This window comes from Microtus pennsylvanicus, chromosome 21, assembly GCF_037038515.1.
Source record: "Microtus pennsylvanicus isolate mMicPen1 chromosome 21, mMicPen1.hap1, whole genome shotgun sequence".
Classification (NCBI taxonomy): Eukaryota; Metazoa; Chordata; class Mammalia; order Rodentia; family Cricetidae; genus Microtus; species Microtus pennsylvanicus.
The window spans coordinates 36,483,027-36,500,466 of NC_134599.1; the positions used below are offsets into that span (position 1 = coordinate 36,483,027).

General features: G+C 44.9%; 1 protein-coding gene across 3 annotated transcripts in view; it reads left to right on the forward strand.

Annotated features, from left to right (window-relative positions):
• Positions 1 to 3,133, forward strand: part of Ston1 (stonin 1) — a 41,324-nt gene extending 38,191 nt beyond the window's left edge. For all 3 annotated transcript variants that reach the window (XM_075955117.1, XM_075955116.1, XM_075955118.1), the window contains 2 exons: positions 542 to 744; positions 1,476 to 3,133. In XM_075955117.1, the coding sequence (XP_075811232.1) occupies positions 542 to 744; positions 1,476 to 1,550 (278 nt within the window). In that variant the 3' untranslated portion in view covers positions 1,551 to 3,133. The remainder of the gene's footprint in view (positions 1 to 541; positions 745 to 1,475) is intronic.
• The last annotated feature ends 14,307 nt before the right edge of the window (positions 3,134 to 17,440 follow it).

Sequence of the window (17,440 nt, forward strand, 5' to 3'; positions counted from 1 at the left end):
AGGCTGGTCTGCCCGTCTCTCTGCTGTAATCTGTTCTAGTAAATACTTCCTGGGACAAAGAGAGGGAATTTCAGGAGTAAGAGAATCCATTCTACTACAACAGAAAAGTACTGTGTCAAAACTCCAAGCCTAACTTTGGAAAGTCAGGCTTTTGAAACTGTATAATCTCATTTGAAGTATGTCTTTGCATTATCTAAAAATAAACCCTGGTTGGAAACAGTGACTGGGAATTATTGGAGTTTATTCTGTCTGCACAGGACAGAGGTTTCTAGGGGCCCAAATCACACTGCAGTCACAGAAATATTGTCCTTATCTTTGGGTCAGAGAACCTTCGTAACATTTGTGACTAAAGCCATTTTTAGAGTTGATCTGTGTGGGGACAGAGGAATGCTACTTCAGGAATTCAGGCAAGGCTCTGGGTTCTTCCCACTTGGTGCCCAGTTGTGTCTGCTGGTGGAGCCATCACTGTAGGGAGAAGCGCGTGCTGTAAACTATGCTTTGCCTTCGCATCATTCCAATGCTCTGGTTTGGCTTCTTTTAGGTCCTGATCAGCCCCATTGTTTGTCATACAAGCTAGAACTTGGATCAGACCAGGAGATTCCCTTGGATTGGTATCCATTTGCTACTGTCCAGTTCTCAGTGCCTGAAGCCTCAGCCTCAAAGACAGAGGTGAGGTCTCTGGGAGTGGAGAGTGATGTCCAGCCTCAGAAGCACACGTGTCTGCGGGCTTGCTACAACATCCAGGTATCCTCAGTGCCTTGGTTCAAGTTAGGGTTTCTAGATCTGGGGTGGAGCCTGGCCTGGCTGCAAATACTCAGTTTTCCCCTTAAGAATCAGTCAGTCTATCTGTCTGGATGTCTGACTGTCTATCTCTCCCCTCTCATTTCTCTCTCCAGTGATTTTCAAGAAGGCTCAGAGCTCAATCATGGAAATTTAGTGGTCACCATTGACAGCTCTTGAGAAATCTGTATGTGTGGCCCCATTGATGTCTTTCCCTACTGATAATGTTAGTGAGGGGCAGCTGGCACATTGTCCTTTCCCCTCCCCTAAAGGCTACCCCACCTCCTGCCCCAGCAGCCAGGAACTGTACTTCAGAAAACTGGCTTTGCCCTGGTCTTGTTTACTCTTGGGTCAGCTTGTTCCAGTGATGGGGAAATGCAGTCACTTAAGGACCACTGAATGTCCCTCTGTAGGGACACTCCATGTCAGCTTCCCAGAGCATGGCAGATTTAAAATAAAAATTGTGATGAAAGCTATGACTTCAGAGAGCTTCAGGTTTGATTCTAGAAGGAAGGATTGGGAGCTTGGTTCCCACAAAACAAGAGTGCCTCACTATTGAGCTGGTGTGGATGAATGGAGGGGCTGTGTCTGTGTCCACAGGGTAGGTAGCCGGTGTCTCATCAGGTGTAAACCTACCAAAGAGCTGGTGTCTGTCTTGTCTCTAATACTGTCAGTGCTTTGATTTCTTCTAACAGGTTGAAATAGAAAAGAAGTGGATCCAAATAGACGGAGAAGACCCAGGTAAAGCCAGTGGCTGTGTGACTCAGTAAACGATGATGCCCCCAGCTCAGATACGCAACCCAGGCTGGGGCAGGAAGCTCTGCTACAACATGGTCGGACTGAATTCTAAGTAGCATCCTGATGCCACAGATCCAGTGGATTCTGGAGAAATGTATGCCCCAATGCAGGCCATGTGAATGTTACTTTTCTGATAGATTTTTGCTCTGGGAATGTGTGCAGGAATGTGTCCGTGGTCTGTGCCAGTTCCGTCTTCTTGAAAGTTGGTGGAGCTCTTTCTGATGGGATGTAGCTCTTAGCTAGGGCTCTAGCATCATGAGCACTCTCAAGTTCCTACCATGCTCCTGCCAAGATGATAAGGTACTCACCCTTTGAAAACAAGCAAGCTAATAAGCAGCTCCCCCCATGGCCTCTGCATTAGCTCCTGTCTCCAGGTTCCTGCTCTGTGTGAGTTCCTGTCCTGACTTCCTTCAGTGATGAACACTGATAGGGAAGTATAAGCCAAACAAACCCTTTCCTCCCCACCTTGTTTTTGTCATGGTGATTCTTCACAGCAATAGAAACCCTAGCTTGAACCATTAGCATGTGGATCACCAAGGAAGGCAGCCAAAGGAGACAGAGCCCCAATTATGCAATGTGCTGCAGATGGGTGTGGAAGGCAGGGGTTGAAATGGAGATTTGGGTGTATCTGTGATTGTGAATTATCTATGCTCCTGTCCTGTGTCAACACTGGGGAGTCATCCTCGGCTGTGTTTGTTACCCGTCTTTCCCTTGCTGTGGGGTCATTTTCAAAATGCCTTTGTATTCTGATTTGTGATCCAAAGAAATTATTTCCATTGATATACATATTTTGGAATGAGTCCCTAAAATACAGTGCTTTTTGGTCCAGGGAGAATTCCTTTCAAAATGAGATCAGAATCATTGGACATAAATTAAAATATTTATGTTCATTAAAGGTGAACTTTAAAGTTCATGAGTATGGTTTTCTGAAAGTAGCAATGCTAGGACTATGTCTAGCCACAGTGTTTCCTGTAATTAACACAACCCTCTTGCTAGAAGATTAAGCCTTGGCTTGATTCTGTGTGCTGGTGCCATTCAAATTCTGTTTTATTCAAACTCTGCTTTGTTAAGAGTGTTTTCTTGGGCTGGAAAGATGGCCCAGTTGTTAAAGGCTAGGCTCACAACAAAAGCCATGAGAGTGTTTTCTTTGGAAGATGTGCAAAGTGAGAGGCACCATGTAATTCTAGCTGTACTACTACAAGGAGATAGTTCAACTCTTCCGAGTCGGAGGAATGGCTTGATGGTCCTGTTGTCTAATGAGATGTCAATGGCATTAGTAGCTAGAACTCTGCCTGGAATTTCCTTTAGTACTTACCATGACAAGTTAGAATCCTAAAGTTTATGAAATCGACTTTCTGAGGATTTTTTTTTTTTGTGTGTGTGTGTCTGAAAGAGTCCTCTATGTTGTGTTAATACATGTTTGATTCATGGTTGAGCCTTATCTGAGACTGAAGACTTCCTTCCCCACTCACTGGGTTTGTTTTGCATTGGAAAGTGACACAGCTGTTCTAAACCCCATTTTTTGTTGGCCTACAGAATTTATTTCATGCATCTATCTTGTGTTACATTCATTTCGTCTCTTCACACAGATTACAGCAAGCATCTATGATGGTTTGTACCTATCAGATTTCATTGCTCTTACTTCACTGTGATGGCACAGAAAACAGAAATCCATGCCGATGGGTTATATGGCTCTTCTTTAACTTTGTTTGATATGTAGATCACAGTGTTGGTTTGAGGCTCATTGGTGATGTGTAGAACACGTATGTATGCGAGCGCATACTTTATAAAAACCCCACCGTCTTTCCTTATCTTCCAGAGTAGGCATGCTTTATCTTCAGTCTGCTTGAAACAAATATGCGAAGTGTTGCTGGGAAATCCCAGGGAAGTTAGCTGGGTTAATTACATCTTTTTCTCTGAGGTGTTTTATGGCCTCCTGCCCGGAAAACACTCACAGTGGATGCAGATGAACTTAATGCATATTCATATTGCAAAAGAAACCCAGCAAAGGGCCCCAGGCATTACTCCTCCTCCCCTGAAGGTTGGCTAGTATGTGTGGGTCACACTGTTGGGGTCTTTAAGTCACAAGCCTCCCAGACTTCAGGACCATCTCAGGCTTCAGTAAGGGAAGACTGCCACACACCCAAGTGATGTGGGAGTGTCATATATCAATCTGTTGATTTCATTGGTTAAGTAATAAACAAACTGCTTGGCCTCATAGCTTAGAACATAGGTGGGTGGAGTAAACAGAACAAAATGCTGGGAGGAAGAGGAAGTGAGCTCAGACTCGACAGCTCTGCTCTCTGGAGAGAGACGCCATGCTCTCCTCACCCGGCCAGACACACGCAATAAAGCAAGCCACCAGGTTAGACATGCTGAATCTTTCCCGGTAAGACCGGTGCTCACAGATTATTAGAGATGGGTTGATTGGGATATTAGAATTAGCCAGTAAGGGCTAGAGCTAAAGGGCCAAGCAGTGTTTAAATGAATACAGTTTGTGTGTTGTTATTTCGGGGCATAAGCTAGCCAGGCGGCTGGGGTGCTGGGGACACAGCCCCACCGCTCGTATTACAACAGAGTGGCATGCCCGACGTGATGGGCTACATCCACTTAAAAACCTGAGAAGGATGAAAAAAAAAACCTGAGAAGGCTTAAAAATAAGGAAGAGAGAGTTTAACACAGTGCTGTTTGTTGGTGGTGTGCTGTAGAGAGATTTCCTGATTCAGCAACAGCAGCAGAAAAAACTCTGTGTCATTTTAAAGCGCAGCTTCTTGGGGCTGTGCTGCCAACATGAACTCTGGCTTTAAAGCATTTCAATGGCTTTTATGGGACTGGATGTCTGTGTTCCCACTTGGGATCGGAAGGAGAGTGCTCTAAGACCATGCTGATGGCTCAGCGCTCCCTGCCTGCATCTGAGCAGACGGCAGAATCAGGCTTAGGCAGGCGGAAGAGCATGGTGGATTCCTGCCGCCATACAGAGACGCATTTTCAGACTGTGCAGTGCTCTGCCTGTCAGATTTGGCTGTAACTTGGATGAAAAGAATTTCTGTGCTGCACGCTCAGTCTCAGAATTAAAGTGCTGAGTGCCGCTCCTACCTGGCGGCCCCAGAGCTAGCGCAAAATGGTACGTCCTCCATTTTGAAATTTTCCTGACTCAGCAGCAGGAAAAAACTGGCTGTTTTAAAATGCTGGCTTTCTGAGCTGTGCCGCCATTGCCATCTCCCTCTGGCTCCTGCGGGAGACAGAGCTTTTGAATGGAGCATTTGGAGTAAAGTGCTACAGCTTGCTTGATGGCAATGTGGACTGCTGTGTGCCTGGAACTCTGTGTGGCTCAGGGGCAGCAAATGGCTCTGAGGCAGGAGCTGCTCAGCTACACCATGCTGAACTATACTGGTCTCGGACAGGAACTACCGTAATTACTGTAAAAACAATGCATTTAAGGTTTCTACTGGGCAGGACACAGGCAGTACCGTATTACCTGTACATGGTGCAACTTAAGTTTTTAAGAACTGCTTTACATTTTAAGAAATGCTCCTGGATAGTAAAAAAAAAAAATACAGATTCACGATAAAACAGATTCAGACACTGTTGGATGAATGTATGTAGGCTTGGGAGAGAGAAGAAAAAGAATATAAAGAATAAAGTTAATGTCTTAAAAAAAGTGTAAAGTCTTTAAAGAGACAGAGTACAGATAGTTAAGAGATTAAAAGAAGTAAAGAAAAATAAGCCACGTAAAAATGGAAAATTCACAGAGAGTCTGGATTATGTACATTGTGTTTTCTTTAAAATTTTTGACTGTGAAGGAGCTAAGTACAGAGAGACATTTCATTATATGGGCTGCTAAGCTGAACCTGCACATATGTTCTAAAGGTATTTTGACTTCAGAATTTGGGTCTAAGGATATGATGCTTTGGAGAGGGTCTTCTTTTGTTTTCGCAGAGGACCAGACCCTGTGGATTTCTTCTATTCCAATATGGTATGATAGACCACGCCCTCCTGAAAGGTTGCTGTGAACACCCTCAAAAAATTACTTCACTCAACTGCTGACTGAGATGACCCTGGCACACAGGTTACACCATGAAAGATCTAATTAATGACGCCCCCATTCAGCAGGAAGCAGTTTGGAGAGAAAAAACTGCGCCCATGTTCCCAAATATGGTTTATAAACATTCTTTAACAGCCAAGGAAATGGCAGCTTGCTGTAAACTTGTCCATTTCACCTCCTCAATCCCACATCTTATATTGGAAATTCTCATAGCATTTTAGGCCTCAAGGCCTGTGTTTGAGGCTGTGTGTGTGTTTTATGATGAGCCGAGCCTCATACTAGAGGTGAATTCTTTGCTACCTGTTCCATTCCTTCAGTAGCCTGGTGGCAGAATCAGGCCTGCTGGTCATTTTTCTTCTCACCTAGTGTTATCTTCAAATGCTTGGTGACCACTAGCTATCACTCTTTCTTGAGTGGATGTCACTAATGTTAATGTAGCATTTGCAGGTTCTCAAGCTTCTGATGTTGATGACACTATTAGCCCCAGTTCTCAGCTGCAGCTAAAATTGGCAAAAGTTTCTAAGCAGGACAGGTGTCCCCTGGATGCTTATGCAACACCATGTGCATATGCACTGAGAGTACACATGCCCCATCCAGACCACACTGGAGACAGGGATTCCAGGAGCCTCTTGGAGTTGCCTCTTTGCCCAGAGGCAACTCTTCCCAGTCAGCGATACTGCCTAGAACAAAACCCCCCAGAAGAGCAGGAACATTGCAGAACCAACCACCGTGGCCCACCCTCAGACAGTAGGCTGGGGAGGGACTGTCCATCCCAGGGGCTCTTGTTCCCTCATTGGTCTGGAAATGGTGCCAGGTGCCCTATAGGCCACTCTGTGGGGGCTGATTTTATATCCTCTTGGCTCTCTGGCCTTCAGAAAACATGGAACTACCTAGCATCTAGATCCTCAGTGTCAGCCATATGTGCTTTACAGGGTTGCTCACTGCGTTCTCACCGTGGTCACTTCATCTATAGACACATGCACTGCTACTCAATGCCCTGCCAAATGTGGGCTTGTTCTGGAGCCCCACGATCCAAGTAACCAACACCAGCCACCGGTCTCCATCCCAGAGCCAGGGAGCCTCTTCAGGCTCTTGGCTTCCTCAGCAGCCCCACTTCACACCTCTGGCCACTGTTCCCAGAATACAGCAGAACTCTCTCATGCCAGCACAGAGATCTTCCACAGATACCAGTGACCTGAGGGAGGCACTGCTGAAGATCTTCCTTGACTCTGAGCAAAAGCTGAAGATCAACCAGACCCTGGTAGCTCATCCATACATGAAAGACCTGAATGCCCTTTCTGCCCTGGTACTGGACTGAAGGCTGGGCTGCTGATGGGGACCAGAGAGAGCTGCCTACTGTGGAGTACCATAGTGGAAAGAAACCTTCCAGAGTGCACAGTGCTGCTCTGTGTATGAAAAGGAAAGGATGTGTTTTATGTATACAAATGTCTGGATTTGGGCTGGAGAGATGGCTCAGTGGTTAAGAGCACTGCCTGCTCTTCCAAAGGTCCTGAGTTCAATTCCCAGCAACCACATGGTGGCTCACAACCATCTGTAAAGAGGTCTGGCGCCCTCTTCTGGCCTTCAGGCATACAGAAAGAATATTGTATACATAATAAATAAATAAATATTTAAAAAAAAACAAATGTCTGGATTTTCAAAGCCAGCTTTTTCTATATATAAATTATGCCGCTATTACAGATTTAACATTTTCTGTAAAAGAACATTTTCTGCCTGTTCAGAACTGTTTAATAGCAGTTACTCTTGAGTGTATTTACAACTTTATGTTTTTAAAACTATTTTCCTTAAAGCTGAAGAAAAATGGACAAATGAATATGGTTGGCCTTTCTAAATAAAATTAAAAAATAAAGGAGTTGCTTCCTCTTAAAGTATATTTTCTTGAGGTGATCTGTTCTATCCACTCACGTGGTGTGTGCTCCCTGCCTTCCTCCTTGGAGCTGGCCTGCTCTACTCTTCTGGGTCTTCTCAGCAGGCTATCTGTGAGAATGGAGAAGTGGAGCCACTAAATGGCACTTGGTGCCTGGCTGCAGTCAGTGACAAGACAAAGTCAGACTCAGAAGAGCAGGGTGACAAGTCTCAGTCCATCCAGCTCCATCCTTCTTTCTCACCACTGGACAAAGAAGGAACTGAGTCTCAGCATACTCCCTGATTGACCGAGCTCCCTAAAGCCCTCCCCAGCTGAGGCCGCCATGCTCCCCACCTGATTTCACAGCTGCTGTCACCTCAGAAGGTGAGGTAAGGTTGGAGAGTCTGCTGAGGAATGCCATACTGTGACCAGCATGAGTCCATAGCCCAGAGATATGGGAAGGAACCCATGTGGAGCTTGTACAGCTTTACCAAAAATTTTCTGTTCTCAAGGATGACCCAAACCAATAAAGAGCATGAGCAGTTTCAGAAGGGGTCTCAAAGCCCTGCTGTTTCTCTTTTATCTTTTTAGAGGTCCTGAGTCTTTCAGAACCAGTTATCTCGTATCATCTCTCCTGTAGCTTGATCTCAAGTGTAGCTTGAGTTCTGCCTCTGTGAAATATGTCCTGGTCATTCTTAGCATCTTGATTCTCACCTAGACCTTTACAGAGCTTTGTGTTTTCCATCCATGCTGTCTCCCAGCCCTCACAGTCAATTCCACTGCCCTGTGGATTGTGTCTTTCTCTGGTTCATCAGTTAGTAACTGAGGATGTGATGCTGGTTTGTTCTCTGTGGTGCAGGGACTATGTAGCTCACAGGATGCTGCCACCATGTATGTATCTTGGTTTTATTTGATTAGGAGATGAATACAGAGATTTCTAGGCAGCCACACTTGTACTTCAGTCATGTTCTCCTGAATTCATTGGTAATGCAACATGCTGAGGAGCTATTTGTCATCTGTCACTTGGGCTTTTGAGACCTGTAGGCAGTGAAAGTAGAAAACAAAGACTTTGCAAGGTCCAGGAGTAGACCCACTACAGCCATGTGCCCCAGCTTTGGAGCACAGCAAAGATTCCAAGATGGAGTTGTCCCCACGGCCTCCTGATCTACTTAGTCCCAATCCAGCATTCCTGGGAACCAGGAGAGTCAGGATGCTCTGTAGAGCACAGTGGGCACATCCTGATGCTGGCAGGGAGGAAGGAGCACAAGCATTCCAAGACTCTACAGGCAGGCTGACTTTGTGTTGTCTAAGCTTCTGTGTTCTTAGTATTGTTTTTGAGCTACCTGCCTGTGTTCCCTTCCCCATATAGGAGGTAACAAAAGTTGGAGGAAATCAAGAGGTATTAATTACTGTGTAGATTACAATGTGAAATATAATTCTAGATTCTCTATGAAATTCATCACATTTAGGTGTAGCATTCAAAGCCCAAAGGTGTAGTTATCCAGCCACTGAAGAAAGCTTATGACCTGCTTATCTGTCTTATCCCAAGATTTGTTGCTGCTAGGTGCTTGTAGATGCTCAACCTCCATCCCTCAGTGCATCCACAGTGAACTTGGAGTGTCTTGGCATTCCTCCCTATGTGGACTGCCTCTGCCTCCTGTGTATCCTGACATTTGGGTGAGGTGGTCAGTGTGGCTGAAGCTGATCACTTTGGTCATTGGTCAAGGTGTCTGATGCTTGCAGAGGTTGAAATTATAGTGTAGCTGATGGAATTGCAGCCACTGTGTGTTTGTGTGCATGTGTGCATAGTGCATGTATTGCTGTAGCTGTCCTGGTCCAGTGTGGTGGCACCATGGTTGGAAGACTCAACTGTGATCCTGGGGCTTGCTGTGAGACAGGATGGAGATGTGTTTATGCAGTCTTGTGAATGTGTAAAGCAAGAAAGAGGACTCCACCCCTATTGCCACTGCCAAGTACCTAGTCCCTTCTCCTGGTAGGGGCAACTGCAGCAGACCCTGTTCCCTCTGCACCATGTTCACCCAGGTTCTAACCTGCCTCTTATATCTCTTTCAACATTGCTCATCAACGTTCTGAGCCATCTCAGCTGGGTCCATTAGCTGCACTGTTCGCTGGCATTACCATCTTCCTGTTCCCTTTGATCCTTGAGGTTAAAACACCCTGCATTTTGTTGCTAATGCTTTACTCTACCTTCCCACATTTTCACTCCCCAGTTTGCAAACTTGGCTTCTGTCCACCACATGGGAGTTGCCTGGGAAATCCCTGGTTACTGTTTCATTGTGAGTGTAATAGCTGTTACAGTGAGGGTTAGCTTACCTGCTTTGCTCTGTCCCACTTCCCTAGAGGATTCAGCAATGCTATCCTGGTCAAGTTGCCCAGACCTGGAATCCTGACCAGATGGAACCATCCAAAGCAGACAGTTGACTTAGACTACACCCACCAGTCTTTCTCAGAGATTTTCCCCATTGTGGTGGGAGCCATGTGGTGACGTACCCATAGCCATTAGCACCATTTTCTACCATGGGGAAAAACATGAGCAAGAGACTGGCCCTGAGTTCTGAACTCACTTTGTCAAGGAAACCTTCCTCAGGTGTAACGAGGCTCAGTATTCTCTAAGTGTGCCCTGTTGCTGAAGCAGTTTCATGTACTGTTGCTGTGGGAGGAGAGAGGAAGCACATTAGTTGGTTTGATTTGGTTTTAACAAAGTTATGCTTGCCAGGCGGTGGTGATGCACGCCTTTAATCTCAGCACTCGGGAGGCAGAGGCAGGCAGATCTCAGTGAGATCGAGGCTAGACTGGTCTACAAGAGCTAGTTCCAGGACAGGAACCAAAAACTACAGAGAAACCCTGTCTCGAAAAATCAAAACAAACAAACAAACAAAAAAACAAAGTTATGCTAAATAGTTTAGTCTGAGCTGGAAATGCTGACCTGAAACACTGTCCTCCTGCTTCTGCCTCAGCCTTCTGAGCACTGGGATGACAGGTGTGTGCCCAGCAGCTATTGTTTGCTTTTATACACTCTTCATCCTGTAGTCCAGGCTGTCCTTGAATTCATAGCAGTCCTCCTGCCTAAGCCTTCTAAGTGTTGGAGTTACAGGCGAGACCCACCATGCTTTGCTCCACTGGTTTTGAGAACCAAAAGCAGCTCAGGTTTCCATTCTCCAGACACATGGACTTCTGGGGAAGCAGCTGAGCCAGAGTCCTTCAGCCAGTGCGGAGATGCATCCCAGGGGCTGGACTTTCCCCTCCTGCCTCCTTCTGTTTGGTGGCTTTTGATGCAAATCAGGACTTTATGCTGCAGATTGTAGCTTCTAGGGTTTTGTTTGCCATCTGTCTCCAGGGCCCCAGCTAGCCCCGCTCAACCACACAGTCTGGAACCCAGACCTGAGTCAGACCCTTCCTCTGTCATTGCTCCCAGGAGAGGAACCAGACCTGTACTGCTCTGCCACAGGCTGGCTCCTGATCAGGCTCAAGTTGCAACCACCCAAACAGGCAGCAGGAAGAAGGATCTTCTTGAGTGGCCTACAGGAGCTGAAAACAAGATTGTGTATCCACAGCTTTCCCATCTATAGGGGCTACACCAGCAAGTCACTTGGGTCCTCTGAAAAGGGTTGGGCACCTACAGAAAACAGCCCTAATACCACCTCCACTCTGCATATGTATGCTTTATCTTTCCCCTGAGTCCCTTCTACCCAAAAGAAAACACAGAGACAGTATTGGAGGAAGGAAGGAGACAATCAGAATGACCCTAAGGTGAGTGTGTGGGCCCTGGTCTGACACATGTGAGGGTATGAGCACTGCCTCGGAATGTGAGATGTGTGAGGGGGTCAGTGCCACAGAATGTGAGATGTGTGAGGGGGTCAGTGCCACAGAATGTGAGATGTGTGAGGGGGTCAGTGCCACAGAATGTGAGATGTGTGAGGGGGTCAGTGCCACAGAATGTGAGATGTGTGAGGGGGTCAGTGCCACAGAATGTGAGATGTGTGAGGGGGTCAGTGCCACAGAATGTGAGATGTGTGAGGGGGTCAGTGCCACAGAATGTGAGATGTGTGAGGGGGTCAGTGCCACAGAATGTGAGATGTGTGAGGGGGTCAGTGCCTCGGAATGTGAGATGTGTGAGGGGGTCAGTGCCTCGGAATGTGAGATGTGTGAGGGGGTCAGTGCCTCGGAATGTGAGATGTGTGAGGGGGTCAGTGCCTCGGAATGTGAGATGTGTGAGGGGGTCAGTGCCACAGAATGTGAGATGTGTGAGGGGGTCAGTGCCTCGGAATGTGAGATGTGTGAGGGGGTCAGTGCCACAGAATGTGAGATGTGTGAGGGGGTCAGTGCCACAGAATGTGAGATGTGTGAGGGGGTCAGTGCCACAGAATGTGAGATGTGTGAGGGGGTCAGTGCCTCGGAATGTGAGATGTGTGAGGGGGTCAGTGCCACAGAATGTGACACATATGACTGTGTCAGCACTGCCTCAGAATGAGACACTTGTGAGGGGTCGCTTCTTAAAATGTAAAACATGTGAGGGCATCATTGCCTCAGTATATGATATATGTGAAGGTTTCACTCTCTCAGAATCTACCATATGTGACACATGTGAGGTATCACTGCCTCGGAATATGACACATGTGAGGGGTCAACAGTGTCTCAGAATGGGACACATGTGAAGTGTCAGCACTAAATCACAATGTAACACATGTTAGGTATCACTGCCTTAGAATGTGACACCTGTGAGGTTGTCACTCTCTTAGAATGTGGTCCCTTTCTGTTTGTTCAGCATATCCTTTTTAGTACGATTTGATCTTTCTATAACTGCCTGACCTGTAGGATTATTTGGTATACCTGTAATGTGTTTTATATTATAATAATCAAAAAACGGTTTCATTTTCTTAAATACATATGCTGGACCATTATCTGTCTTTATTTGTGCAGGTATACCCATGATGGCCATAACTTCCAATAAATGTGTGATTACTGAATCAGCCTTTTCTGAGCTCAGGGCAGTAGCCCATTGAAAACCTGATCTCTGTGAGTACAAGGTATAGTAGCGTACATCTTTAATCCCAATGCCTGGGAGGCAGAGACAGGTGGATCTCTGAGAGTTCAAGGGCAGCCTGGTCTACAGAGTTATTCCAGGTTAAAGATATATGTGCTTCTTCACACTAAGTCAACCAAGACATGACAGTGAAATGTTTCCTGTTCACAGAGAGTTCAACAGGGAATCCTAGGACAATTCTATAGGAAAACTATTTAGCAAGCATGTAAGGAGATCAACTGAAGAAGTCCACAGTCAGCCACAAAACATCAACTTTTGTCATTTTCTAAAGAAGAAATAAGGCCGGGCGATGGTGGCACACGCCTTTAATCCCAGCACTCGGGAGGCAGAGGCAGGCGGATCTCTGCGAGTTCAAGACTAGCCTGGTCTACAGAGCTAGTTACAGGACAGGCTCCAAAGCCACAGAGAAACCCTGTCTAGAAAAACCAAAAAAAAGAAGAAGAAGAAATAGACATGAGGTTCATACTGTAAGCCCCTGGTTCCAGAGAAATGGTGACTAGAGCTGTGGATCAGTAGCTGGAACCTTAATTGAACTGGGGGACTTTGGGGCAGACACAAAGGGAAGCTGTAATGTCACAGAGCAGATGAAAATAATCCCAGGTCACTGTATACATCTATAGAAGTATTATGGAGGATTTCTTATTTCACACAGATAAGGTTTAAAATAAGAAAAATTAAACCAAAGTAAAACGTGGCAAAAAAATTTTAAACAGAACAATTAAGCAAGATGAACACATAGGCAGAAATTCATGCCTCAACAAAAAGTATTGAGTGTATGTATTAAGAAGAAAAACTGAACACAAAAATCAACCAGCAAAGAGGAAATCTCCCAATATCAAGGTCCAAGAGATTAGGAGATTACACTTTATCAGGTCAAGTGTAGAAGCCCAGGTGCTCTCTATTCAACAAGAGTTTCTCGGCAGCATCAAGACAAATTGCAGTCTGCTGCAGGGCCTTATATGAAGAGATTTTGATAACTTCTCACAAAGGCTTTTTGTGATGTCACAGTAAGGAATGGGCCGTAACAGCAAATAGCCCAAAAGATAATTCTCTAACGAGCTCCAGAGAAAATTCCCAACAAGAAACGACTTAAATGACAAAGGATAACCTTCCTCTCCAGCTCTCACAGGACAGGGAGGGATGGAAGACGAGGAGCAGGGGACTTGGGAAGATAGGTCTAAAGCATTTGGGTACATGACTTTGACAGGTCCCTGGTGCATCCAGTCACACAATTACTCCTGATACCCTGGGCTTTTATGACCTCCCCAAATTACATCTCCCTGCTAGAGCCCAGATATTCAGACACATGATAAGGTGTGAGACCATTCCTGTCAAACCTGAGCAGGACACTTTGACTTTAAGAACATAGTAAGCAGATAACATAGTAACAAGGTAACAAGTGCCATAGTAACAAGGTGGACAGACTCACAACTCTGTGCTGACCTTTGCTAGGTACTCAGGTATGGACTAGTTAGAGAATGAACCTATGGTCTGCCCCAATGCCCTTTGCACTAGGATGCTATGTTCTCTAAGTACTCTGACTACACTTCACATATTCAACTCCTTTATCTAAAACTCCTATAGATGGTCATCTAAAGGATGCTAGCCTTCCCTGACACTGGGATGCTGTAATGAGATGGATACACATTACATGTCTTTGGTCTTTTTGCAGTGCACTAGGGTGCAACGTAGCAAGTATGGAAGATAGTTATCAGGATAGATGAGCATTTAAGTGCTTCAAAGGGTTTATGAGATAATAGATAGCACAGGTAGATGTGATAAACATTCACATATTGATGAAACAGCTGGCTTTTTACAGCTTGTACATACTAATAAAACTTTGAAAACCAAAAAAAATAAATAAATTAAAAAATGACAAGAAATCATGCTTAAGAATTGAAATATAGGCCGGGTGGTGGTGGCGCACGCCTTTAATCCCAGCACTCGGGAGGCAGAGGCAGGCGGATCTCTGTGAGTTCAAGACCAGCCTGGTCTACAAGAGATAGTTCCAGGACAGGCTCCAAAACCACAGAGAAACTCTGTCTCGAAAAACCAAAAAAAAACAAAACAAAAAAAAAAACAAAAAATGAAAAAGAATTGAAATATGGAACTAGTAAAAAGAAACTGATTGAATAGCACAAATTAAATCAAGAACCAATTCAGAGACATAGATCAAAACCAACAAAACAGGAAGCAAACTCACTGTTTGGATGTCAAAGCAAATGAGCAGCATCTGTTTTCGTAGATCAGTAACATCAAGGTTTATGGGAATCAATGTCTGAGCTCAACAACTATGCAGCCAACCCAGCAACAACTTCTCTGCAATGTGAGAAGCCCCAGCCAGGGCCTCATGTAGGCGGAGCCTGCATCTTCTCACAATGGCTCCAATGAGGCCATAGGAGGAAATGAACCAATCACAGCTATTTGCAAACAAAACTAAAGCAATAAAAATCTTCACCTTCTGTCTCCAAGGACTGCATTGGTTTTTTCACTGCCCTGACCAATTCTCTGAGAAAGCAACATTTGTTCCATAGGTTGTGCTATGGCTCAGACATTCAGGGGACAGGGAAACCATGTTGGGGACTTGGGAAGATGGGTCTGAAGCAGCTGCTTACATGGCTTTTTCATGTCCTGTTGCCTCTAATGACTCCATTTCCCCTGCTGGGTTCCACCACCATAGGGCTTTACAACCTCCTCAACAGCAACCCTGTTAGAGACTGGAAATCCAGAGACTTGAGATGATGTGAAACCTCCCCGACACAAACCTTGAGGACATGTGGACTTTAATAACAGCTGTAGTACGAAGATTGAACTCAGTTGGCTTTGGACTACCCTGGGTTAGAGACAGGGCTATGGTCTAGATAGTGAACACATAAGCTTCCTCAAGGCCCTTTTCACTCAGACCCTCAAATTCTCTGATGACTCCAACTACTGCAGCCTTCTTCATCTCTACCCTCATGGCACTTAATTCCTTTCCCTTAAACTCATATTTGTGGACATCGAAAGGATGACGACCTGTCTGTGACACTGCAAGGCCATGAGGAAATTGTCATCCCTCAAGACTTTCCAGAGCATGTTTTGTTTATTGAGCAGCATGGTGGGCAAGAGAAGAATCTTAACGTGATAAGGGAATTTACAACCACAGGGAAATGCTGAGGGAAGTAACAAGACAGGTGTGTATGCTCCAAGCACATGGCCAAACCAAATCCCTTATCTTTTACAGCTAAGTTAAGAAAACTTAACATAAAGAAATAAACCAATGTACAAAATGTTAAAGATGAATGTAGAGAATAATAGAAAATGATTGATAATAAAATAAACTGTAGCATATGCACTAACTAAACCTAAACCACATCAGTCAAAATTCAGGCACAAACCCGACCCCACTGGGAAAACACTCACAATGTCCAGGTCAGTGGTGATCACAGATATTTAGTTGCAAAAACAGATGATAAATATCAAAGCCTCTCAAGACCTAAGTCCTGAGTCAAGTCCTCTGCAGCCAACCAACAGCTTCACTGCATTCTAAGGACAAGATCTAGGCCTAGCTGGTGACTAATATGGGTGGACCTCTCTCATTTATCACAATGGTTTCTTGTGAGGTCACAGAGCCATGGACCAATCTCAGTTGATCAGAAAATATCTCTTTGGAATTCTTCTCCCATGGCTCCTCCCACATTGATGCCAAGATTCAGTGTAAGAGAGGTAGAGGTTAATTTTGGCTCAGGCTTTCAGAGGATCAGAACAGCATGGTGGTGGCTCCGCTGGTGGCACTAGCAGCCCGGGCTCAGGCAACTGCTCTCACTGATAGGTATCTCCTCACACTCAAGCCTATTTAAAAATCCTTGCTATCATGGCCACTCCTGAAATTCTTTTCAGTGTCAAAACCACAAATCCCAGTTTGTCCTGAGTTTATGGTACTCCTTAGAGTGCTGAGAGTGACAGTGTAAAACTAGGTCTTGACATACAGAGGAATCTAAAATGGTTGCAAGACACTTAAGGAAATGTTCAACATCCTTAGTCATCAGAGAAGTGCAAATCAAAACAACTCTGAGATTCTATCTTACACCTGTAAGAATGGCCAAGATCAAAAACACTGATGACAACTTATGCTGGAGAAATAGTGGGGAAAAGGAAACACTCCTGCATTTCTGATGGGAATGCAAGCTGGTACAACCCCTTTGGATGTCAGTGTGGCAATTTCTCAGAAAATTAGGAAACAACCTTCCTCAAGACCCAGTAACACCACTTTTGGGTATATATCCAAAGGAAGCTCAATCGTGCCACAAGGACATGTGCTCAACTATGTTCATAGCAGCTTTGTTTGTCATAACCAGAACCTGGAAACAACCTCAATGCCTTTCGACCAAAGAATGAATGAGGAAAATGTGGTACATTTACACAATGGAGTACTACACAGCAGAAAAAAAATAGGACAACTTGAATTTTGCAGGAAAATGCACGGAGCTAGAAAACATTATTTTAAGTGAGGTAACCCAGACACAGAAAGACAATTATCACATGTTCTCACTCATAAGTGGTTTATAAATATAAAGCAAAGAAAGCCAACCTACAAACTACAGTCCCAGAGAACTTAGATAACAATGCGGACACTAAGAGAGATCTACATAGATATAATCTACGTGGAAAGTAGAAAGTAGAAAAAGACAAGATATTATGAGTAAATTGGGAACATGGAGACCTTGGGGGAGGGTTGAAGGAGGAAAGGAGAGGCATGGAGGGGAGCAGAGAAAAATGTAAAGCTCAATAAATATCAATAAGAAATGTATATAAAAAACTAAGTCTTGTCACTTCAGTGGCTGACCTTTCTGGGGGCTTATGCTAGGATCCATGTTGAACCATTGGTGCTGAGTTGTCCTGACTG